The 23,051-nt window shown below is 42.5% G+C and overlaps 1 protein-coding gene and 1 non-coding gene across 15 annotated transcripts in view; one reads left to right on the top strand and one right to left on the bottom strand.

The window, feature by feature from the left end:
* The window catches only part of unm_hu7910 (un-named hu7910), a 217,059-nt gene that overhangs the window by 152,801 nt on the left and 41,207 nt on the right, over nt 1-23,051 (top strand). For all 14 annotated transcript variants that reach the window (XM_078216221.1, XM_078216218.1, XM_078216226.1 and 11 more), the window contains one exon: nt 16,884-16,975. In XM_078216221.1, the coding sequence (XP_078072347.1) occupies nt 16,884-16,975 (92 nt within the window). The remainder of the gene's footprint in view (nt 1-16,883; nt 16,976-23,051) is intronic.
* On the bottom strand, nt 7,158-7,230 carry trnat-cgu (transfer RNA threonine (anticodon CGU)). Its single transcript has one exon. It is a non-coding gene; the product is annotated as a tRNA-Thr (tRNA).

Raw genomic sequence — 23,051 nt, 5'->3', positions numbered from 1 at the left:
AGCTAGTAATTTAGAAGAAGATAGGAAGAGTTTTTTTCAATATATAAAAGGTAAGACAGGCAAAAATAGCCATTGGACCACTGGAAAATAAGGCTGGAGTAGAAATAATAGGAAAGAAAGCAATGGCAGAGGAACTGAATAGTTACTTTGCATCAGTCTTCATGGTGGAAGACACCAGTGGGATGCCAGAGCTCCAGTAGAGTCAGGGGGCACAGGTGAGTGTAGTGGCCATCACTAAGGAGAAGGTTCTGGGGAAACTGAAAGGTCTGAAGGTGGATAAATCACCTAGACAGGATGGACAATACCCCAGGGTTCTAAAAGAGATAGCTGAGGAAATTGTGGAGATATTGGTGGTGATCTTTCAGGAATCACTGGAGGCAGAGAGGGTTCCAGAGGACTGGAAAGTAGCGATTGTAACACCACTGTTTAAGAAGGGAGGGAGGCAGCAGACAGGAAATTATAGACCGGTTAGCCTGACTTGGGTCATTGGCAAGATTTTAGAGTCCATTATTAAAAATGAGATCGCAGAGTACTTGGAAATACATGATAAAGTAGGACTGAGTCAGCACAGCTTTGTCAAGGGGAGGTCATGTCTGACAAACCTGTTAGAGTTCTTTGAGGAGGTAACAAGGAAGTTAGATAAAGGAGCACCAATGGACGTGTTTTATTTAGATTTCCAGAAGGCCTTTGATAAGATGCTGCATAGGAGATTGTTAAATAAGCTAAGTGCCCATGGTGTTAAGGGTAAGATCCTGGCATGGATAGAGGATTGGTTGACTGGCAGAAGGCAGGGAGTGGGGATAAAGGGGTATTTTTCAGGATGGCAGCTGGTGACTAATGGTGTGCCTCGGGTCAGTGCTGGGACCACAACTTTTCACAATATACATTAACGATTTGGAGGAAGGAACTGTAGGCACTGTTGCTAAGTTTGCAGATGATACAAAGGTATGTAGAGGGACAGGTCGTATTGAGGAAGCAAGGGGGCTGCAGAAGGACTTGGACAGGTTAGGAGAGTGGGCAAAGAAGCAGACGAATACAATGTAGAAAAATGTGAAGTTATGCACTTTGGAAGGAGAAATGGAGGCATAGGCTATTTTCTAAATGGGAAAATGTTTAGGAAATCAGAAACACAAAGGGACTTGGGAGTCATTGTTCAAGACTCTCTTCAGGTTAATGTGCAGGTCCAGTCAGCAGTTAGGAAGGCTAATGTAATGTTAGCACTCGTGTCGAGAGGGCTAGAATACAAGAGCAGGGGTGTACTTCTGAGGCTGTATAAGGCTCTGGTCAGACCCCATTTAGAGTATTGTGAGCAGTTTTGGGCCCCATATCCAAGGAAGGATGTGCTGGCCTTGGAAAGGGTCCAGAGGAGGTTCACATGAATGATCCCTGGGATGAAGAGCTTGTCATATGAGGAACGGTTGAAGACTCGGGGTCTGTACTCGTTGGAGTTTAGAAGGATGAGGGGGGAATCTTATTGAAACTTACAGGATACCGAGAGGCCTGGATAGAGTGGACGTGGAGAGAATGTTTCCACTAGTAGGAAAAACTGAAACCAGAGGGCACAACCTCAGGCTGAAGGGGCGATCCTTTAAAACAGAGATGAGGAGGAATTTCTTCAGCCAAGAGTGGTGAATCTGTGGAACTCTGCTGCAGAAAACTGTGGAGGCCTGGTCTTAAAGAACCTATCTATCTCTGTCTCTCTGTTTTTAAGACAGATAGATAAGGGGGTCAGGGGTTATGGGGAAAAGGCATGAGAATGGGGATGAGAAAAATATCAGCCATGATTGAATGGCGGAGCAGACTCGATGGGCCAAGTGGCCTAATTCTGCTTCTACGTCTTATATGGGAGATAATTGAGTTGGAGTATTCTATATAATGTGCTAGAGTTCTCCAGTAAAGATGAATGAGTGGTAATGATTACTCTTATGGACTTTAAAATGTTAGAGAACCACTTCAATTGGAAGTTACATTTGTGCCACACAAGTGCCAGACAATGACCATCTGCAAAAAGAGTTCAGTTATTTCCTCTTCACAGTCAATTGTATTACCATTGCTGAATCTTCAGCTATCAATCTCCTGAGAATTGACCAGAACCTTAACTGGAAAGCCGCTTAAATATTATGGCTACAAGAGCAGGACAGAAGCTGGTAATTCTGCAATGAATGATTCATCTGATTTCCCCAAAGCCATTCTCCAAGGCAGAAGTCTGGAGTGTGATCAAATGTCCTGCACTTTTCTGGATAAATGCAGTTCCAACAACACACAAGAAACTCAACACAGTCTAGGACAAAGCAATCCGTTTGTAACTCCTCCACCAGCTTAACCATTCACCCCTCCATCAGTGGCAGCATTGTGTAATAAATGTGTTGCAGCAACATGTCAAAGATTGTTCCAGCAGTACCTTCCAAGCCCACAACATCTATCACAAGGGCAGCAGGTAAATGGGGACACCATCATCTGCAGGTTCCCTTCCAAGTCTCGCACTATCCTGCTTGGAACTATATCTGCGTTCCATCACTGTCACTGGGTCAAAATTGTGAAATTGCTGATCTCAACACTTTCTCAAGGGAAGTTAGGGATGCTGACTTTCCCAACAATGTCCTAGTCCCATGAATGAATAAAAATAAATAAATTTGAGATTAGTAAGCTCCAATTGCTGCTGAATTGCCAGTAGTAAAAAGAGGATCGTTTTTCAGAACTATATCTTAACATTGCTACAAATAAAATTATGGATCATTTTTGGGAGTGGAGTCAAAGACTTGTACAGACCAGCAATATAACCTTAGCTTGCCAACAACCAACCTTACCATCAGCCCACCAACAGCCATGTTGAAGTCAACGGATCTAGAGATAAGTGATACTACCTGGAATCATTTAGATTTGTTACTTGCAGTATTGCTTGTCAGATGTATCTAATAAAGCTCCTCCCTCTCCTTCAACCTACCCCCTCTAGTTTTAGACTCCCCTACTGTTGGGAAAATATATTGACTATCTACCTTATCTATGCCTCTCATTGTTTTATATTTTATTTTATAGACCTCTATAAGATTACTCCTCAGTCTCCTACGCTCGGGGAAAAAAGCTGCAGTCTATCCAACCTCTCCTTATAACTCAAACCATCAAGTCCTGATAACATCCTAGTAAATCTTTTCTTTGCTCTCTAGTTTAATAATATCCTTTCTATAATAGGGTGACTAGAACTGTATACAGTATTCCAAGTGTGGCCTTACCAATGTCTTGTACAACTTCAACAAGACATCCCAATTCCTGTATTCAATGTTCTCAATGAAACCAAGTATGCCGAATGCTGCCTTCACCATCCTGTCCACCTGTGATTCCACTTTCAAAGAGCTATGAACCTGTACCCCTAGATCTCTTTGTTCTATAACTCTCCCAACCCCCTACCATTAACTGAGTAAGTCCTGTGTTGGTTCGATCTACCAAAATGCATCATCTCACATTTATCTAAATTAAACTCCATCTGCCATTCATCAGCCCACTGGCCCAATTGATCAAGATCCAAAGATGTGCGGGTTAGGTTGATTGGCCATGCTAAAATTGCCCCTTAGTGTCCTGGGATGCGTAGATTAGAGGGATTAGTGGGTAAAATATGTAGGGATATGGGGGTAGGGCCTGGGTGGGATTGTGGTCGGTGCAGACTCGATGGGCCGAATGGCCTTTCTGTACTGTAGGGTTTCTATGATTTCTTCTATGATTTCTATGATTCTATGATATCCCGTTGCAACCCTAGATAACCTTCTTCACTGTCCACTATTCCACAAATCTTGGTGTCATCTGCAAACTTACTAACCATGCCTCCTAAATTCTCATCCAAATCATTAATATAAATGACAAATAACAATGGACTCAGCACTGATCCCTGAGGCACAATGCTGGTCACAGGCCTCCAGTTTGAAAAACAACCCTCGACAACCACCCTCTGTCTTCTGTCATCAAGCTAATTTAGTATCCAATTGGCTACCTTGTCCTGGATCCCGTGAGATTTAACTTTATGCAACAACCTACCATGTGGTATTTGTCAAAGGCCTTGCTAAAGTCCATGTCGACAACGTCAACTGCACTGTCCTCATCTACCTCCTTGGTTACCCCTTCAAAAAACTTAATCAAGTTCGTGAGACATGATCTTCCACTCACAAAGCCATGCTGACTGTCGCGAATCAGTCTTTGCTTCTCAATGCCTGTAGATCCTGTCTCTCAAAATACCTTCCAACAACTTACCCATTACATACGGTAACCTCACTGGCCTGTAGTTCTCAGGCTTTTGCATACAGCCTTTCTTAAATAAAGGCACAGCATTTGCCACCTTCCAATCTTCAGGCACCTCACCTGTGGCTGTCGGTGATTCAAATATCTCTGCGAGGGGACCCACAATTTCCTCCCTAGCCTCCCACAACGTCCTGGGACACACTTCATCAAGTCCCGGTGATTTATCTATCTTGATGCGCTTTAAGACTTCCAGCACCTCTTTCTCTGTAATAGTTGCCTAGTTTCCTTATCTTTAAGCCGTATGCAAATCTTTTTTATGATTGCCCTATTTCCAAATCAATGTGTATGGAGTAGATTTGCAAGATTATCTTGAACTCACTAGTTGTGAACATGTAAAACCTGAAAAGATCCCCCTTTATTGCTACTTTCTGTTTCCTATGTTGTCTCCACACCATACTTGGGTTGAGATTGCTGTTTCCTATGTCATTTGTTTCCCTGTATGCTACATATTTTTCCCTGAAATTCATTGATTTCTTGGTTAATGCCTGCATGCGTGACAGACCAGACAACAGTGAAGCCATTGACAAATGTTGGTCCAAGTTTGTGATATAAATTATTACTTGTTGCTTTTTGCATTTTTGAATTACAATCTATATACTTGTGGAGCTGTGGGCATTTCCCTCTTAATGCATACATAGTCTCTTCCTCTTAATTCAAATTAAGCAACTTTCAATTATTTTTTGATTCAAATTGGAATTGAATTCAAACCCACTGGTGAATTTGAATTCCCACTGCAAGTAGATCCTGACCAGTGAAATCTAATACCTAATTCAAATTCCACTGGATTTAATTACATGGTGGTTTTTGAAATGGCTAATTCACAATGTAGTGAAAGGATCGATTTCAAATTCATTCATATTTTCCAGAAAGACCAGATTGAAAAGCCCAGGAAGGTTAGGTGTTCTGACCCTCTTGACCCCAGTTGAATTTGAATGTTAACGCTCGAGTGGTTACTGCTACTCAAGAGGAGGCAGTCCAAACAAGTGGATGCAGTAAGTAGACAAATAAAATGATACCAGCCCCCACCGCAGCCATACCATACAATTATGTGCAGTCGATCAAGTGGTTGGCAACTAAGCCAGATATCCTGATGGAAGTTTTCCCAGAACTATATACATGAATGACAAATACTTTGTTGGCGAGAAAGCAAATGTGTTGCAGACTATCATGAGTGTTTTGCAGAATGATTGACCTTTAACATTGTGCAGCTTGTGCTTTGCTCACATTTCAGTTGCATGAAGTTCAAGAGATACTTTAAAGTTCTACGGGTTTTTTGTGTTTCTGTATTGTTTTGCTGCGCTGTTTCACTAAAATTGCTTGATTTCAATTGTTGGATCGTTCAAACTTTCATTTGAGGAAAAATGATTTTAAATTAATTGGCATACATTTATAAAATACATTCCTTGTTTAATTTGATTTATTGTCACAAAAGTATTGTTTCTTGCGCACTTTACAGGCAAAGCCTACCATTCATAGAGAAGGAAAGGAGAGAATGCAGAATGTAATGTTACAGTCACAGCTAGGATGTAGAGAAAAATCAACTTAATGTGAGGTAGGTCCATTCAAAAGTCTGATGGCAGCAGGGAAGAAGCTGTTCTTGAGTCGGCTGGTATGTGACCTCAGACTTTTGTATCTTTTTCCCGACAGAAGGTGGAAGAGAGAATGTCCGGGGTGCAAGGGGGCCCTTAATTATGCTGGCTGCTTTGCCGAGGCAGCGGGAAGTGTAGCCAGAGTCAATGGATGGGAGGCTGGTTTGCGTGATGGACTGGGCATCATTCACGACCCTTTGTAATTCCTTGCGGTCGTGGGCAGAACAGGAGCTATACCAAGCTGTGATATAACCAGAAATAACGCTTTCTATGGTGCATCTGTAAAAGTTGGTGAGAGTCGTAGCGGACATGCCAAATTTCCTTAGTCTTCTGAGAAAGTAGAGGCATTGCTGGGCTTTCTTAACTGTAGTGTCGGCATGGGGGGGACCAGGACAGGTTGTTGGTGATCTGGACACCTACAAACCTGAAGCGCTCTACTTTTTGTGGTTCCGAATCGCAAAAGTTGTGTTTAAATGCTTTCTAAAATTTAATACGTCAGTTCAGTATAATTACATTTTGAATGTTTAAATAGATCTTGTTCATTTTTGGAGTAAGGTGCATGACTAATGTCTGATTACTTGCAAGAAGATCTTCAGATATTTTTACTTCTTAGGATTTGCCAGCTATCAACTCACAAATCAGTCAGTTTCATTGTGCTTTTAGACCTCAGCTCGTGAGAGCTCATCTGTCGGTGTTGTGTTGTAAAGTTCATTACTTATATTTTAAAAAAATTTAGTGAGGCATCTTCAGTATAGTAGAATGATTAACTTTAAGGATTACGGAAACATTGTGAAAAGACAATATGCAAAAGACAACTGCTGACTTTAGATTTTGATCTGAATATCATCATAGAAATCATAGAAACCCTACAGTGCAGAAGGAGGCCATTCGGCCCATCGAGTCTGCACCGACCACAATCCCACCCCACATATTTTACCCGCTAATCCCTCTAACCTACGCATCCCAGGACTCTAAGGGGCAATTTTTAACCTGGCCAATCAACCTAACCCGCACATCTTTGGACTGTGGGAGGAAACTGGAGCACCCGGAGGAAACCCACGCAGACACGAGGAGAATGTGCAAACTCCACACAGACAGTGACCCGAGCCGGGAATCGAACCCGGGACCCTGGAGCTGTGAAGCAGCAGTGCTAACCACTGTGCTACCGTGCCGCCCTTAAAATCACACCCAATCTGAACCTCCACTTATCAAAGCTCTCTTGTTTGACTTTTAGACTCTCTTCCCCTTTCCTACACCTTCTATCAGCGAAACTTTTCCCATAGGCTCCAGCGAGAATTGAACTCGCGACTCCTGGTTTACGAGACCAGTGCTCTAACCACTGAGCTATGGAGCCAAATGCTATCCTCCTCTGGTACAGAAGGCAGAAACTCCCTTCCTAACAGCACTGTGGCTGTGCCTACACCATATGGACTGCAGTGATTCAAGAAGGCAGCCCATCACCTGAAGCGTGATTAAGGATGGGGAATAAATGTTGGCCAGCCAGTAACACCCATGTCCCACGAATGAATAAAATAAATAAATGCTGACCTAGCCAGTGACACCCATATCCTGTGAACAAATTAAAACAAAAATATAGATGTTTCATTAATTTCCTTTTTATTCATTCACAGGATGTAGACATCATTAGCAAAAGCCAGCATTTATTTCCCATTGTCCTTGAAGGCCACTTTTTTGGCAGCTAAGCAACTTGCTAGACTCGAAGGGAATTAAGAATCAACCTTGTGGAGCATGCTCTGCTGACAATGTTGAATACCTGAGTCTGATCCATGAGTGTAAGGTAAAGAGGTATTTACCCTGTCCCTTACAATACTCCTGTAGCTGGCGTATGGAGAAGATCATACCCACAGCAGATCTACTGTTAGAGCTGCCAACACCAAAGCCACACAGTGCATCTGGGCATACGTGGTCTGTAAGTAGATGGAATCTTTTAAGTATGATCCTAACAAAGCACTCCCCTGTGATCCTAAGAAGTGAGATGCCATTGCAGTCTCCTCTGTAGCCTTTGTTTTTATATAGTGTGATGATTTTAATGACTTATCTGCTGAAGAAGGCAACCTACCTTCCAGCGGAGGGGGTCATAAAAGTACGATAATAGATGAGGCTTTGCGTGCTTGAGCAGTTCAACCCATCCTTGCCTATGCCCTTCTATTCATTTGGAGGCCCTCTAGAGCTCAAGTCATGAGAGTTCTTTATCTACGACTCATCTACAACAAAAAGTTACCATGGAGCTGTTCCCATGAGTTCGATCTCAGTGGAATGCCAAAAAAGGAAAAAACCAGCACATTTACGGGGAAAATACTCCCCATGTATAATAGGTTCTGAAACCTAAATGGAAGCTGTGTGTAAATTTAAAGCTCGAGAGACTGATAAATGGCTAATGGGAAAAACTTTCAATTGTTCATAGAGAAAATAAGTACTACATTTGATTGTGCTATGTTTATTTCGTGAAAACTTAATGGCCTAGATCTCGTAGTCTCCGGATAGTCCTGAGGGTGCGATGGGGGACCCCGGTAATGTCCCAATGCAAGGATTCCATGAGAATTGCCCAAGAAGTTACAACAGTTCCCTTGTATCCGGAATACTCTGGAATAAGTCTCCAGTTCTGAGTTAGAGTTGGAGACTTTGGAGGGCTCTGACTCACTCGCCAGAATTGTTACCCAGGAAATGTTGGACAGGAAAATAAAGTATCTCACTCCTCAGTAACGATATAGCTGAACACCCAATCTCACCACCCTGTCACCCTGCTGGCACCCTTCCATTTACCATCTTGTGATACTATAATGTGGCGTGATTTTCCGCGCAAACCCTGCACAATGAGGAAGGATTCCCAGACTGTTTCGAACGAGGCCCGGTTCGGAAGTCCGGGTGAGAAATGCGGATTGATTGCCACTCCTCAGGAGAATAGACCTGGTGATCACTGTGGGTACCCAAACGGAGAATGTCCCACTCCTCACTGATTTTCCTTCTATTGACAAGTGCAACAATTAACAAAAATGAATTTGTTTGTCCCTCTACTTTGTTTCTTTCAGTTGAAATGATCTTGAAATTTCTACTGGGATTGTTTCTTGTTTGAAATCAAGGATATCTTGATAATCCAACCTTAGATCGCAGTTTCCTCATGAATATCTTGGTTGTAATTTCTCAAATATGGTTTCTCTTTATAAGCTGTTTAATTACTAAAATGGGCGCTCAGAAAAATAATGTATTTCATTCTATTTCAGTTATTTTAATTGAAGAAAGTTGCATACAATTCAGCCTGATTGTTGACAAATCAATTGGTTTGCTTATGATTGTTGTTGAAGTTTTACTAAAAGGAAACTGAAGCATTTAAGAGCCCAGCACTGAAGGAGTTAAGCACTTGTATAATTTCAGCTGTTAATTACACACCCTTGACACGAGCCCAAACTAATTTAGTGTCACCAAATTAAGCTTTTATTTGCATAAAGCTTTGATTTGCAGAGTTGGTTAATTTTCATGTCAAAATAAATGAAAGTTACAGCACATGCAGATGTGGTACGACACCACTGTGATTTAAGAAGTAACTCCAGCGTACGTCTGTTTAATTACTGGAGAGAAATTAATCTGAATCAGCCATCCAGGGGGATTTTTGCTCATCATCTGGTAAATGATTCATGCGTCCAAGAGACCCATGATGCGCAGGATTTTGTCTACAAATCCTATCATCACAACCATGACAGTGAGTCAGTAATTGTAAGTAGGAACTTCATTTCTTCTAGAATCAACCATATGAATAAATTATTCCATATGTAAATGTTAATACTGACTGTTCTGTATCACTTAAACTAACTAAGAGCCTAATAAATTTTTAAGTTTGGCAAGTTTTAAATTTGCTAAACTTGAGTTTTATTTCTGATAAATTTGAATAGTAGTCCAATAAATAGAGGCATGGCCGAGCACTGAGTCCTGTTGGATGTATATCCAGTTCCATGGGGGAACTTGTGGACTCTTGTTGTATCCTGGACAATTTCATGTGCAAGATAACCGGAGCTTAAGATTTTAGAGCTTGAGCCACAACTCTCAGTGCATCTGCAAAGCTGAGAGCTACATGGATAGCATATTTCTTGAAGTGGTCACTCCACAGCAGGCAGCGGAGGAATGTGTGATGATTGGGCAGTCAAAGAGGACCAGGCAAGTAGTACAGGATACCCTGAATACATCGTGCTCTCTAACCAATATTCAGTTCTGAACATTGAAAGCCATGATTCCACTGAGCGACTACAACTGGAGCCATGGCCAAGTGATGGGGAAAGGTCAGGAAAGTGATAGGAGACTCTATAGTTAGGGGAACAGATAGGTGTTTCTGCTGATGCACCTGGAGGGCTTCAGTAGCCTCCAGTCCCACCGGTGAGGCCATCATGTGTGGTCCCTGTTGGTGGAGACCAGATGTGATTTTCGCTGGTAAGGGTGTAAGTACAAGTGAGCCCAGACGATAGCGCCTGGGACTCGCTAATGACAGCTAAGTATGTCAAATATTTAAATTAGCTTCGCACCTTTTCTGGGCACAAAACCAATTTCGCTGGCAAATCAGTGCCGGTAAAATTGCGAGAGGCGAGAAACCGGGCATGATCCTGATTTTTCACACCTCGCCCTATCTTACCGATCAACCGGTGAGACAAGCCGGTAGGTTCGCGGCCTTGGAGTGTGCAGAATTCTTTAAATACATTCAGGAGAACTTTTTTTTAATCTGTACATAGCAACCCTAAAAAGAGAAGAGGCAATTTTATGAGTTGAAGTTGGGTAGGTGGAAGGGATATCAGTGAGTGAGTAGTGATCGTAATTCAGTTAGATTTTAAACTAATTTTGGAAAAGGAGAAGGTTAGACCAAATGTCAAAGATTTAAAGTAGGGGAAAGCCAATTTTATTAAGTTGAGATGTGATTTGGCATTCAAGGGGCAAAAAGAGACTTCAGTACAAATAAATATCTACAAAGAAAAAAAATTGGTCTCCCAAATCTAGATGCCAGCGCTCGTGCTCTCTCTCTCTCTACTTCCCCCTCCCGCTCCCCAGATTATAAGTATGTGGAGTAGGTTCAGGCATGCAAAAATATTGGCAAGTAAAATGAAGGCAAACAAAAGATGCTTTACAAATGCATAAGAATTGGAGGAAAACTGAGGAAAGAGAAGGGCTGATTAAATGGAAAATCTGGAGATGCTGGTGTTAGACTGGAGTGGGCACAGTAAGAAGTCTCTCAACACCAGGTTGAAGTTAAGTACCAAAAGGTAACTTGAGCGTTGAGGTACAAGACATCAAAGCGTTTCTTAATGAAAACTTTGCATCTGTTTTCGCAAAGGATAGGAGAAAACAGAGATTATAAACATGGGAGGAAATATTAAGGTATTTGGCATTCTGGAAAGGGGATAAAATACTAGGCCAGAAAATATGTATCGCAGGCTACTAAAATATAGGAAAAAAATTATCAGAGGCTCTGACCATCATTTTGCAAAATGATGGTTTGGTGCCAGAGGAATGCCAATGTACCATTGTTAGAGGACAGGTTCACGTTCCCATGCTAGAAGCCACATATATTCACACACTGGAGACAAAAGGAACATGTCCATGCATTGCATCTTTTTTTCAACTAAACACAAGCTTGGAGAGCAAGTATTCCCAAGGGCAATGTCCTACCCAGTCAAAGTCAACCTGCCCAGTTTATATTTGAATAAGGCTGGGCAGTTAACCTTGGACAATGCAACATGGAACAGTTATGCCTCCCCCAGTCAGAGTCCACTTGCCAACCAATCAGCACTCTCTTCACATGCAGTATAAATTGTTGTCCCCCTGTTACTGTTGGAAATTTCTTGCAAGCTATCCTGATGAGTGCAAGACAAAAGGTTATTTTTTAAACAAATGACTATTACCCACATCACTACCCTACACTATTGCCATTTTGTCTTTTAACTTGCCAAATTTCTCCTCACAAGAACCTTCCTCTCTCAACTAATTTGTCCAAATGTCGCAATGTGGTTCAGTTTAAGACTGTTCCAATGGTGCAGCTCCCATTTCCCCCAGCATTGGTGCTATTGCCCCATGTATCAAAACCCACTTACCACCTGTCTTTCAGCACCTCATTCAACTCTTCTTGTTTACCCTGTGCTAATTTGCTTGTGGCTCAGGTAGTAATCCAGAGATTATTTGTGGTTTTGCTTTTTAATTTAGCTCCCAGCTACTCTACTCTTTTAATAGAACCTCTTCCCGAGACACGCCTGCATGGACCACAACAACTGGATCTTTCTCCTCCTGCTCCAACTTCCCCTCCAGCCCCACGGAGGGCTGGCAACACTGCCATTGGGACTTGTGCACTATAGTCCAAGTGCGGATTCTAATTAACTAAAGTCAATGAATCAAATAATGCCAATTAATCTGACTGACAAGAAGAGCTTTATAGACAACATTTTATAGATTATAGAAACTTGGCACCAATCTGCATCTGATGCATGGATCAAGGTCTACTGTGCAAGGTATCAGCAATTATAGATTTTCTGATGAATCTATAATGAAAATTTTTAAAGTTTCACAGCATTGATATTTGGCAAGCCTCAAAGGAATCCAACAAAATTCCCTCCAATAACATAGATCTCTACCATGCAGAAGGAGGCCATTTGGCCCATCGAATCTGCACCAGCTCTCCAACAGAGCATCCTACCCAGGCCCTATCCCCGTAACTCCAAGTTCTTACCCCGCTAATCCACTAACCTTCACATCTTGGGACATTAAGGGACAATTTATCATGGCCAGTTCACCTAACCTGCACATCTTTGGACTGTGGGGAAAAAAACCGAAGCACCCATTTATAAACCCACACAGATTTGGGGAGAACATGCAAACTCCACACACAAAGTCCCCCGAGGCTGGAATCGAACCCAGGTCATTGGAGCTCAGAGGCAGCAGTACTAACCATTGTGCCACCATGCCACCCTTAATGTGCTCCATTTGCAGATAAAACTAACCATCTACATAAATTAATCATTGTTCTCAGTCCTGAGATAACTAACTGCACTAAGGTACTCTGTACTCACTCAATCTGCTTGTTGAGATTTCAGTTTGCATTTTGTTACTGAAAAATCCAGTCCTTCTGTCTATCAGTGAAGCTTTACAAAATGTACTTGTGTGCATTTCCTGGCTGTGTAATTAATGATAGCACCCCAGCCTAACAAAAATTCAAGTTTTCAATTGACCTAGTTGTAACAGTTTTTTGGGTGAAGAAGTACTGTCTGACCACCTTCGAACAGCCAGTGCAACATTGAGAATGTTCCACCTTTATTCTAAACTGCTCCAGCAGAGGAAACAGTTTCTTTCAACTGCAAATTCTTTACTGATCTCACTCCTCAATACTAATACTGAAGTAACTACAAGCCAATTTGATCCAACCTGTCTTCATCATAGAGTCATAGAGATTTACAGCATGGAAACAGGCCCTTTGGCCCAACTTGTCCATGCCGCTCTTATTTTTTTTTAAACCCCTAAGATAATCCCAATTGCCCGCATTTGGCCCATATCCCTCTATACCCATCGTACCCATGTAACTATCTAAATGTTTTTTAAAAGACAAAAAATTGTACCTGCCTCTACTACTACCTCTGGCAGCTTGTTCCAGAGACTCACCATTCTCTGTGTGAAAACATTGCCTCTCTGGACACTTTTGTATCTCTCCCCTCTCACCTTAAACCTATGCCCTCTAGTTTTAGACTCCCCTACCTTTGGGAAAAGATTTTGACTATCTACCTTGTCTATGCCCCTCGTTATTTTATAGACCTCTATAAGGTCACCCCTCAGCCTCCTACGCTCCAGAGAAAAAAGTCCCAGTCTATTCAGCCTCTCCTTATAACTCAATCCATCAAGTCCCAGTAGCATCCTAGTAAATCTTTTCTGCACTCTTTCTAGTTTAATAATATCCTTTCTATAATAGGGTGACCAGAATTGCACACAGTATTCCAAGTGTGGCCTTACCAATGTCTTGTACAACTTCAACAAGACGTCCCAACTCCTGTATTCAATGTTCTGACCGATGAAACCAAGCATGCCGAATGCCGCCTTCACCACTCTGTCCACCTGTGACTCCACTTTCAAGGAGCTATGAACATGTACCCCTAGGTCTCTTTGTTGTGTAACTCTCCCCAATGCCCTACCATTAACTGAGTAAGTCCTGCTCTCGTTCAATCTACCAAAATGCATTACCTCGCATTTGTCTAAATTAAACTCTATCTGCCATTCGTCAGCCCACTGGCCCAATTGATCAAGATCCCGTTGCAATTGGAGATAACCTTCCTCACTGTCCACCATGCCACCAATCTTGATGTCATCTGCAAACTTACTAACCATGCCCCCTATATTCTCATCCAAATCATTAATATAAATGACAAATAACAGTGGGCCCAGCACTGATCCCTGAGGCACACCGCTGGTCACAGGCCTCCAGTTTGAAGAACAACTCTCTACAACCACCCTCTGGCTTCTGTCAAGAAGCCAATTTTGTATCCATTTAGATACCTCACCCTGGATCCTGTGATATTTAACTTTATGCAACAGCCTACCATGTGGTATCTTCTCAAAGGCCTTGCTAAAGTCCATGTAGACAACATCAACTGCACTGCCCTCATCTACCTTCTTGGTTACCCCTTCAAAAAACTCAATTAAATTTGTGAGACATGATTTTCCACTCACAAAGCCATGCTGACTCCCTAATCAGTCCTTGCATCTCTAAATGCCTGTAGATTCTGTGTCTCAAAATACCTTCCAACAATTTACCCACCACAGATGTGAGGCTAACTGGCCTGCAGTTCCCAGGCTTTTCCCTGCAGCCCTTTTTAAACAAAGGCACAACATTTGCCACACTCCAATCTTCAGGCACCTCACCCGTGACTATCGATGATTCAAATATCTCGGCTGGGGGGACCCGCAATTTCCTCCCTCGCCTCCCACAATGTCCTGGGATATACCTCATCAGGTCCCGCAGATTTATCTACCTTGATGCACTTTAAGACTTCCAGCACCACCTCCTTTGTAATATGTACACTCCTCAAGACATCAATATTTAATTCCCCAAGTTCCCTAACATCCATGCTTTTCTCAGCAGTAAGTACTGATGAGAAATATTCATTTAGGATCTCGCCCATCTCTGTGGATCCGCACATAGATTACCTTGTTGATCCTTTAAGAGGCCCTTGTTACTCTTTTGCCCTTTATGTATTTGTAGAAGCTCTTTGGATTCTCCTTTGCCTTATCTGCCAAAACAATTTCGTGTTCTCTTTTTGCCCTCCTGATTTTTCTCTCAACTCTACTCCCACACCCCTATACTCTTCAAGAGATTCCCTTGATCCCAACTGCCTATGCACGTCATGTGCCTCTTTTTTCTTCTTAACCAGGGCCTCAATATCCCGAGGGTTCCCGACTTCTGCCAGCCTTGCCCTTCACTCTAAGAGGAATATGTTTACCCTGAACCCTGGTTAACACACTTTTGAAAGCATGTCACTGACCAGGCGTCCCTTTTCCTTCCCACAGACTCCCCCAATTAACTTTTGAAAGTTCCTGCCTGATACCATCAAAAATTGGCCTTGCCCCAATTTAGAATATTAACTTTTGGGACAGACCTATCATTCTCCATAGCTATCTTAAAACTAATAGAATTATGGTCACTGGTCCCAAAATGATCCCTCACTAACACCTCTGTCACCTGCCCTTCCTTATTTCCCAAGAGGAGGTCAAGTTTTGCCCCCTCTCTAGTCGGGCCATCCACATACTGAATGAGAAATTCCTCCTGAATACATTCAACAAATTTCTCTCCATCCAACCCTCTAATACTATGGCTGTCCCAGTCAATGTTGGGAAAATTAAAACCTCCGACTATTACCACCCTATTTTTCTTGGAGCTAACTGTAATCTCCTTACATATTTGTTCCTCAATTTCCCGCTGACTTGGGGCCTATAGTACAATCCTGTCACAGTGGTTTCCCCTTAACTCTTTTAGCCTGGTATATCAATCTGTGCTGCTCCCCTCCTAGATCAGTGGGAGATTCAATCATATACCTCACTAGTGCACCCAAAGAATATTTTGTGCATTCTTTCATACTGGGTAGTACTTGGAAGCTGGGGTCTGGGCATGATACTCATGGGAGTATGGTATTACAAAAATCATGAAAGAGAGTACCAAACCTAAGAACCCGTACTCTTATCATGGACTGAGTCCATTCATCCATCACCCTGTCCTGACTAACTACATTGACTCCTGATCCCTTACGGCTTCAAATTTAACTTTCTAATTATTTGATTAAATCCCATTGTTGTCTCCCCTTCTTTGTCCTTGTCACCTTTTCCACTATTGTCACCCTTGTACACATCTTGTCTGCCCCCAGCCACTTGTGCAACCCCTCTCTTCACATCACTGTTGGAATCCATCCCTTCAGCCATCTAGACCCTACTGTCTGCAATTCCTCTTTAGCCCATGCCTTCATTAGCTTCCCTAATGTATTCTGTGGGATTTTTTTTGTCTCTTTTACACCTTAAGACATTTCTGGGTTAATAGTGCTATGTATGGTGGCTGTGCTCAACATCCTGACCTTTGTAGTTTACTGCTCCTATATACACTCTTAGAATTATTTTAATTGATTTTCAGTTATTTTCCTTCAGTAATCTGAACATTTCTGGCTTCCAACCCCCCTCCAACCTTTACTCCATTGGGGAATTTGTATGTATATCTCAAATTCAGTCTGCAATTTAGAGGTTATAGGTTCAGGCCCTACTCCAGAGATTTGGACAGATAATCCAAGCTGATACTTCTGCCAGTGCGGCGCACTCTCTTGGGCATCTCTGGAGGTTCACTCAATCCCGTGCATAAATTTCAGCTGGAAATCAGGAAGTTGCCCATGGAAATTGGAAGTCCTGTTTTTGTCAAAGGAGTTATTATTAGAGAGGTGTGACAGTCATTTGCTTTTGGAATTTATATATATATGCTAACTCTTTTTGGATTAGGTCCAGCAAAGAAAAAGAAACCAAAGCTCTTAAACAAGTTTGATAAAACCATTAAAGCAGAACTTGATGCTGCTGAAAAGCTGCGTAAAAAGGTGAGCTATAAATTTTGTTACAATATCCCCAATCTACTAGCTACAGTGACTGCTTTGGCTGATGTGTAATTAATATCTTAGCAATACCAGTTGATAACACTGGAAAGTACAATAATCATTTTTAAGTGCATGATGCTGTAGGAATTTATTTGCATGCAATAGTTTTATCAGTGAAGATGCGAAACTGTTCTTGGGATTTGTATTCAATTAATATTTGTGTAACTAAACCAATATGCTTAGATTTTTTTTATTACCAACTTGGAAAAGAATCAGAAACCATACAAATGATGCCTTAACCAGGCACCGGAATAATACCCAAACCAGTTGGACACCAGTTAAACTTGATTTGATTTATTATTGTCACGTGTGTTAGTGTGCAGCGAGAAGTATTGTTTCTGGTGCGCTATACAAAGCATACCATTCATAGAGAAGAAAAGGAGAGAGTGCAGAATGTATTGTTACAGTCATAGCTAGGGTGTCATACATAAACGTAGAACAGTACAGCACAGTACAGACCCTTCAGCCCACGATGTTGTGCCGAACCTTTTCCAAAACCAAGATCAAGCTATCCCACTCCCTATCATTCTAGTGTGCTCCATGTGCCTATCCAATAACCGCTTGAAAGTTCCTAAAGTGTCCGGCTCCACTATCACAGCAGGCAGTCCATTCTACCCCAACCACTCTCTGAGTAAAGAACCTACCTCCTATATCTTCCACCACGAACCTTATAGTTATGCCCCACAGTAACAGCTACATCCACCCGAGGAAATAGTCTCTGAACGTCCACTCTATCTATCCCCATCATCATCTTGTAAACCTCTATTAAATCACATCTCAACCTCCTCTGCTCTAAAGAGAAAAGCCCTAGCTCCCTCAACCTTTCCTCATAAGACCTACCCACCAAACCAGGCAGCATCCTGATAAATCACCTTTGCACTCTTTCCAGTGCTTCCACATCCTTCTTATAGTGAGGTGACCAGAACTGCACACAATATTCCAAATGTGGTCTCACCAAGGTCCTGTACAGTTGCAGCATAACCCCACGGCTCTTAAACTCAAACCCCCTGTTAATAAACGCTAACACACTATAGGCCTTCTTCACGGCTCTATCCACTTGAGTGGCAACCTTCAGAGATCTGTGGATATGAACCCCAAGATCTCTCTGTTCCTCCACATTCCTCAGAACCCTACCTTTGACCCTGTAATCCGCATTCAAATTTGTCCGACCAAAATGAATCACCTCGCACTTATCAGGGTTAAACTCCATCTGCCGTTTTTTGGCCCAACTCTGCATCCTATGAATGTCTCTTTGCAACCTACAACAGCCCTCCACCTCATCCACTACTCCACCAATCTTGGTGTCATCCGCAAATGTACTGATCCACCCTTCAGCCCCCTCCTCCAAGTCATTTATAAAAATCACAAATAGCAGAGGACCCAGCACTGATCCTTGTGGTACACCGCTGGTAACTGGTCTCCAGTCTGAAAATTTTCCATCCACCACCACCCTCTGTCTTCTATGAGATAGCCAGTTACTTATCCAATCGGCCAAATTTCCCAAACCACCATACTTTCTTCATGAGCCGACCATGGGGGACCTTATCAAACGCCTTACTAAAATCCATGTATATGACATCAACTGCTCTACCTTCATCAACACACTTAGTTACCTCCTCAAAAAATTCAATCAAATTTGTGAGGCAAGACTTACCCTTCACGAATCCGTGTTGACTAACCCGGATTAAGCTGCATCTTTCTAAATGGTCGTAAATCCTATCCTTCAGGACCTTTTCCATTAACTTAACGACCACCGAAGTAAGACTAACCGACCGATAATTACCAGGGTCATTCCTATTTCCTTTCTTGAACAGAGGAACCAAATTCGCCACTCTCCAGTCCTCTGGCACTATCCCCGTGGACAGTGAGGATCCAAAGATCAAAGCCAAAGGCTCTGCAATCTCATCCCTTGCCTCCCAAAGAATCCTAGGATACATCTCATCTGGCCCAGGGGACTTATCGACCTTCAGCTTTTTCAAAATTGCTAATACATCTTCCTTCAGACCATCTGCCTCCTCCAGCCTACCAGCCAGTATCATACTCTCATCCTCAAAAACATGGCCCCTCTCCTTGGTGAACACTGAAGAAAAGTATTCATTCATCGCCTCTCCTATCTCTTCTGACTCCATGCGCAAGTTCCCACTACAGTCCTTGACCGGCCTTAACCTCACCCTGGTCATTCTTTTATTCCTCACATAAGAGTAAAAAGCCTGGGGTTTTCCTTGATCCGACCCGCCAAGGACTTCTCATGTCCCCATCTAGCTCTCCTAAGCCCTTTTTTCAGCTCATTCCTTGCTAACTTGTAGCCCTCAATGGACCCAACTGAACCTTTTTTTCTCATCCTTATATACGTTTCCTCCTTCCTCTTGACAAGACATTCAACCTCTTTTGTGAACCATGGTTCCCTCACTCGGCCATTTCCTCCCTGCCTGACAGGGACATACCTATCAAGGACACGCAGTATTTGTTCCTTGAACAAGCTCCACTTTTCATTTGTGCCTTTCCCTGACAGTTTCTGTTCCCATCTTATGCTCCCTAATTCTTGCCTAATCGCATCATAATTACCCCTCCCCAATTATAAACCTTGCCCTGCCGTACGGCCCTATCCCTCTCCATTGCAATAACGAAAGACACCGAATTGTGGTCGCTATCTCCAAAGTGCTCTCCCACAACCAAATCTAACACTTGGCCCGGTTCATTTCCCACTACCAAATCCAATGTGGCCCCACCTCTTGACGGCCGACACACATTGTGTCAGGAAACCCTCCTGCACACACTGTACAAAAACGGCCCCATCCGAACTATTTGACCTACAGAGGTTCCAATCAATATTTGGAAAGTTAAAGTCACCCATGACAACTACCCTGTGACCTCCACACCTATCCATAATCTGCTTTGCAATTTCTTCTTCCACATCTCTCTTACTATTTGGGGGCCTACAGACAACTCCTAACAACGTGACCGCTCCTTTCCTATTTCTAACTCCAGCCCATATTACCTCAGTAGGCAGATCCCCCTCGAACTGCCTTTCTGCAGCTGTTAAACTATCCTTGATTAACAATGCTACTCCACCACCTCTTTTACCACCTTCCCTACTCTTACTGAAACATCTATACCCTGGAACTTCCAACAACCATTCCTGTCCCTGTTCTAACCATGTCTCCGTAATGGCCACAACATCGTAGTCCCAAGTACCAATCCACGCTCCAAGTTCACCTACCTTATTTCGGATGCTCCTTGCATTGAAATAGACACACTTCAACCCACCTTCCTGTCTGCCGGTACACTCCTGCGACCTTGATATCTTCCTCAGTACCTCACTACACTCAGCACTGACTCCTGGACTACAGCTCCTTTTCCCATCCCCCTGACAAATTAGTTTTAACCCCCCCAAGAGCCGTAGCAAATTTCCCTCCCAGGATATTGGTGCCCCTTTGGTTCAGGTGCAACCCATCCTGTTTGTACAGGTCCCACCTTCCCCAGAATGTGTTCCAATTTTCCATGTAGCTGAAACCCTCTCTCCTGTACCATCCCTGCAGCCACGTGTTTATCTACACTCTCTCCCTGTTCCTCAACTCGCTGTCACGTGGCACCGGCAACAAACCAGAGATGACAACATGATTTGTCTTGGCTCTCAGCTTCCACCCTAGCTCCTTAAATTCCTGTTTTAAATCCCTGTCCCTTCTCTTAGCTATGTTGTTGGTACCGATGTGTACCGCGACTTGTGACTGTTCCCCCTCCCCTTTAAGGAAGATATTGAATTAAAGCATTGTTAGAGAGTTTAAAAGAGTTAGAATGAAGTATTAGGAGCATGGAACGAGAGTAAAAGATAGAATTAGAAGCTATGCTGGGCACAACTTGCAAGAAGTCACCTCACTCCGGTGCCATCTTGGAAGAGATTTATTTCACCAGGATTTATGTGAAATCTCCAAAGTTTCAAATCGATTCTGCAAATTTCAGCCTTTAAAGTAGAAGAGCACAGGTTTTCCCTTCTTTCACTGCTCTCAGAAAGTACTATCTTTTATTCTTGTTCTGCACATTGAATCAGTGCCACTGTGTGTGAATGTAGTACCCATGCGTGATGTGGTACTATTTCTCCAGTGCTAAATGGCATTCAATTTTAAAATCCACCCCCGATGGACCAACCATAGGACTGCAAAATCGCAGCATCAGACATAAAAGCCTTTTTTTTTTTGTTCGAATGTTAAATGGTCCAGTGCATAATCAAAACCACTTTACCTTTCCTATTATGAATCTAAGCTTCTGTTACCTCTGGACTGTTCCAGTTCCAATCGATTGTTAATCCATATCCCAAATATGGGTGGGTGGCATCTTTTTGTTTATTCTGTTAGCATTCAATAGATTATGTCTTGAAGTGTAATTTTGATAAGGATTGATCCAGAAAATCCTAACCATCTTGACAACTTGGAGAATATTCATTCATTAATTTAGCAATAAAGTGGTTTTCCCAATTCATTGATATGTTGACATTTTTGTGAATGATTGGAGGAAAATGCAGTTTCAGCCACCACCTTACCTGACTCAAATGCAGGTCAACTGTAGTTATCCATTTGCACTGTCTATCTCCTGGACAGACTTCAGAGCAGATAATAGAAGTTCACCAGATCTGGTGATGGATGTCTAAGCAATTTGTGCCTGTGTTAGAGATGGATGTCAGGCAGAGCATCAGTAAATTTGCACTCCGCTGACACCTCCTCACCAGATTGAGTAGTGATTTTATAGAAATACACACATTGTCCAATGATATAGAAAGGCTGCATTCAGAATATTACTTCACAGTATGTTATGAAACTGGGACAGATTAAAATCAGCCATAAAGGACAACAAAGTTCTAGGGTGGGATTCTGCCAAAAAAATTCTAAGTGTGGAATTTGCGTAAAAACTGGAGTAATTCCCGCTGAAAAAAATCAGCGGGAGCTTCAAAATGAATCTTCCACACTCTGCACTGCAGAGGGCAGTAGCGAGATTCACATGAAAAATCAGTGGGTGGGGCCTATTCCAGTGGGCAGTGACACTTTGCCCCTTGGGCAGTGCCAAGTTGGCAATGCCCAGTGGGCTTTGAGAATCACCCACCTAAACTGTCTGGTTCAGTCTGACAAGACTGATAAGAGTAAGGGAGGGAATTAGCGATAAAGATCTGGAGTTTGTAATGATGGCTTTGACCTTGTCAATGATTTGCTGCTTTTTATTGTTTTTGTCACTCGGGCATTATACTTCAAGCACAGTGCCTGAAGAGAAGGAGCTATTCACAAAGCCCAGATAATGAGGGAAACCATTAAGGGAAGATAGCAGTTTAGTATGAATGGAGTCAAGGAAGAAAGTGGCTGGTCCGTGGACAAATTGAGCTTCGAGTGTGTGGAGAAATGAGAGAGACTGGCTGAGGTCCAGGCTAGTGGCCTTGGAGGGTAAAGCTTCAGAGGCAGCTGTAAAAATGAAATCCTTGTGCTCTTTGTGTTTGTTGATGAGGTTGGAGGAGACTTTTCAGAGAAGGTCAAAGGGGATGGTGGCTGTAGTGGAGAAGAGAAGCCTGAGATTATCCTTGTACTTCAGGATGATCCTGAACTGGGGAGCAGTTTTTGAAGAGGATGGTAGGGTCTGGTGGAGCTTTGTGTACTCGAGCAAATCTGATGATGGATGTCTTAGCAATTTGTGCCAGTGTTAGAAGTGTATGTTAAGAGGAACATCTGGTAAATTTGTACTCTTTAGTCCAGAGAGGAGAATTAATCTTGTTGAACTACACACAATAACCAATAATATGGAAAAGTTAAATTCAGAATATTACTTCACAGTAAACATAGAAACTAAGAGCAAGAGTGGGCCAATTGGCCCTCGAGCCTGCTGTGCTATTCAATATGACTATGGCTGATCCTCCATCTCAAACCATATTCGTGCTTTTTCCCCATACCGCTTGATGCCATTAAAATTTTTTAAATGATCTATCTCTTTCCTGAATACATTTCAGTGACTTGTCTCCACAGCCTTCTGTGGTAAAGAATTC

The sequence above is a fragment of the Mustelus asterias genome, chromosome 7 (genome assembly GCF_964213995.1).
Source record: "Mustelus asterias chromosome 7, sMusAst1.hap1.1, whole genome shotgun sequence".
In the NCBI taxonomy this organism is placed as follows: Eukaryota; Metazoa; Chordata; class Chondrichthyes; order Carcharhiniformes; family Triakidae; genus Mustelus; species Mustelus asterias.
Note: the sequence above shows the minus strand (reverse complement) of the source record. Positions and strands in the feature narration are given on the sequence as shown.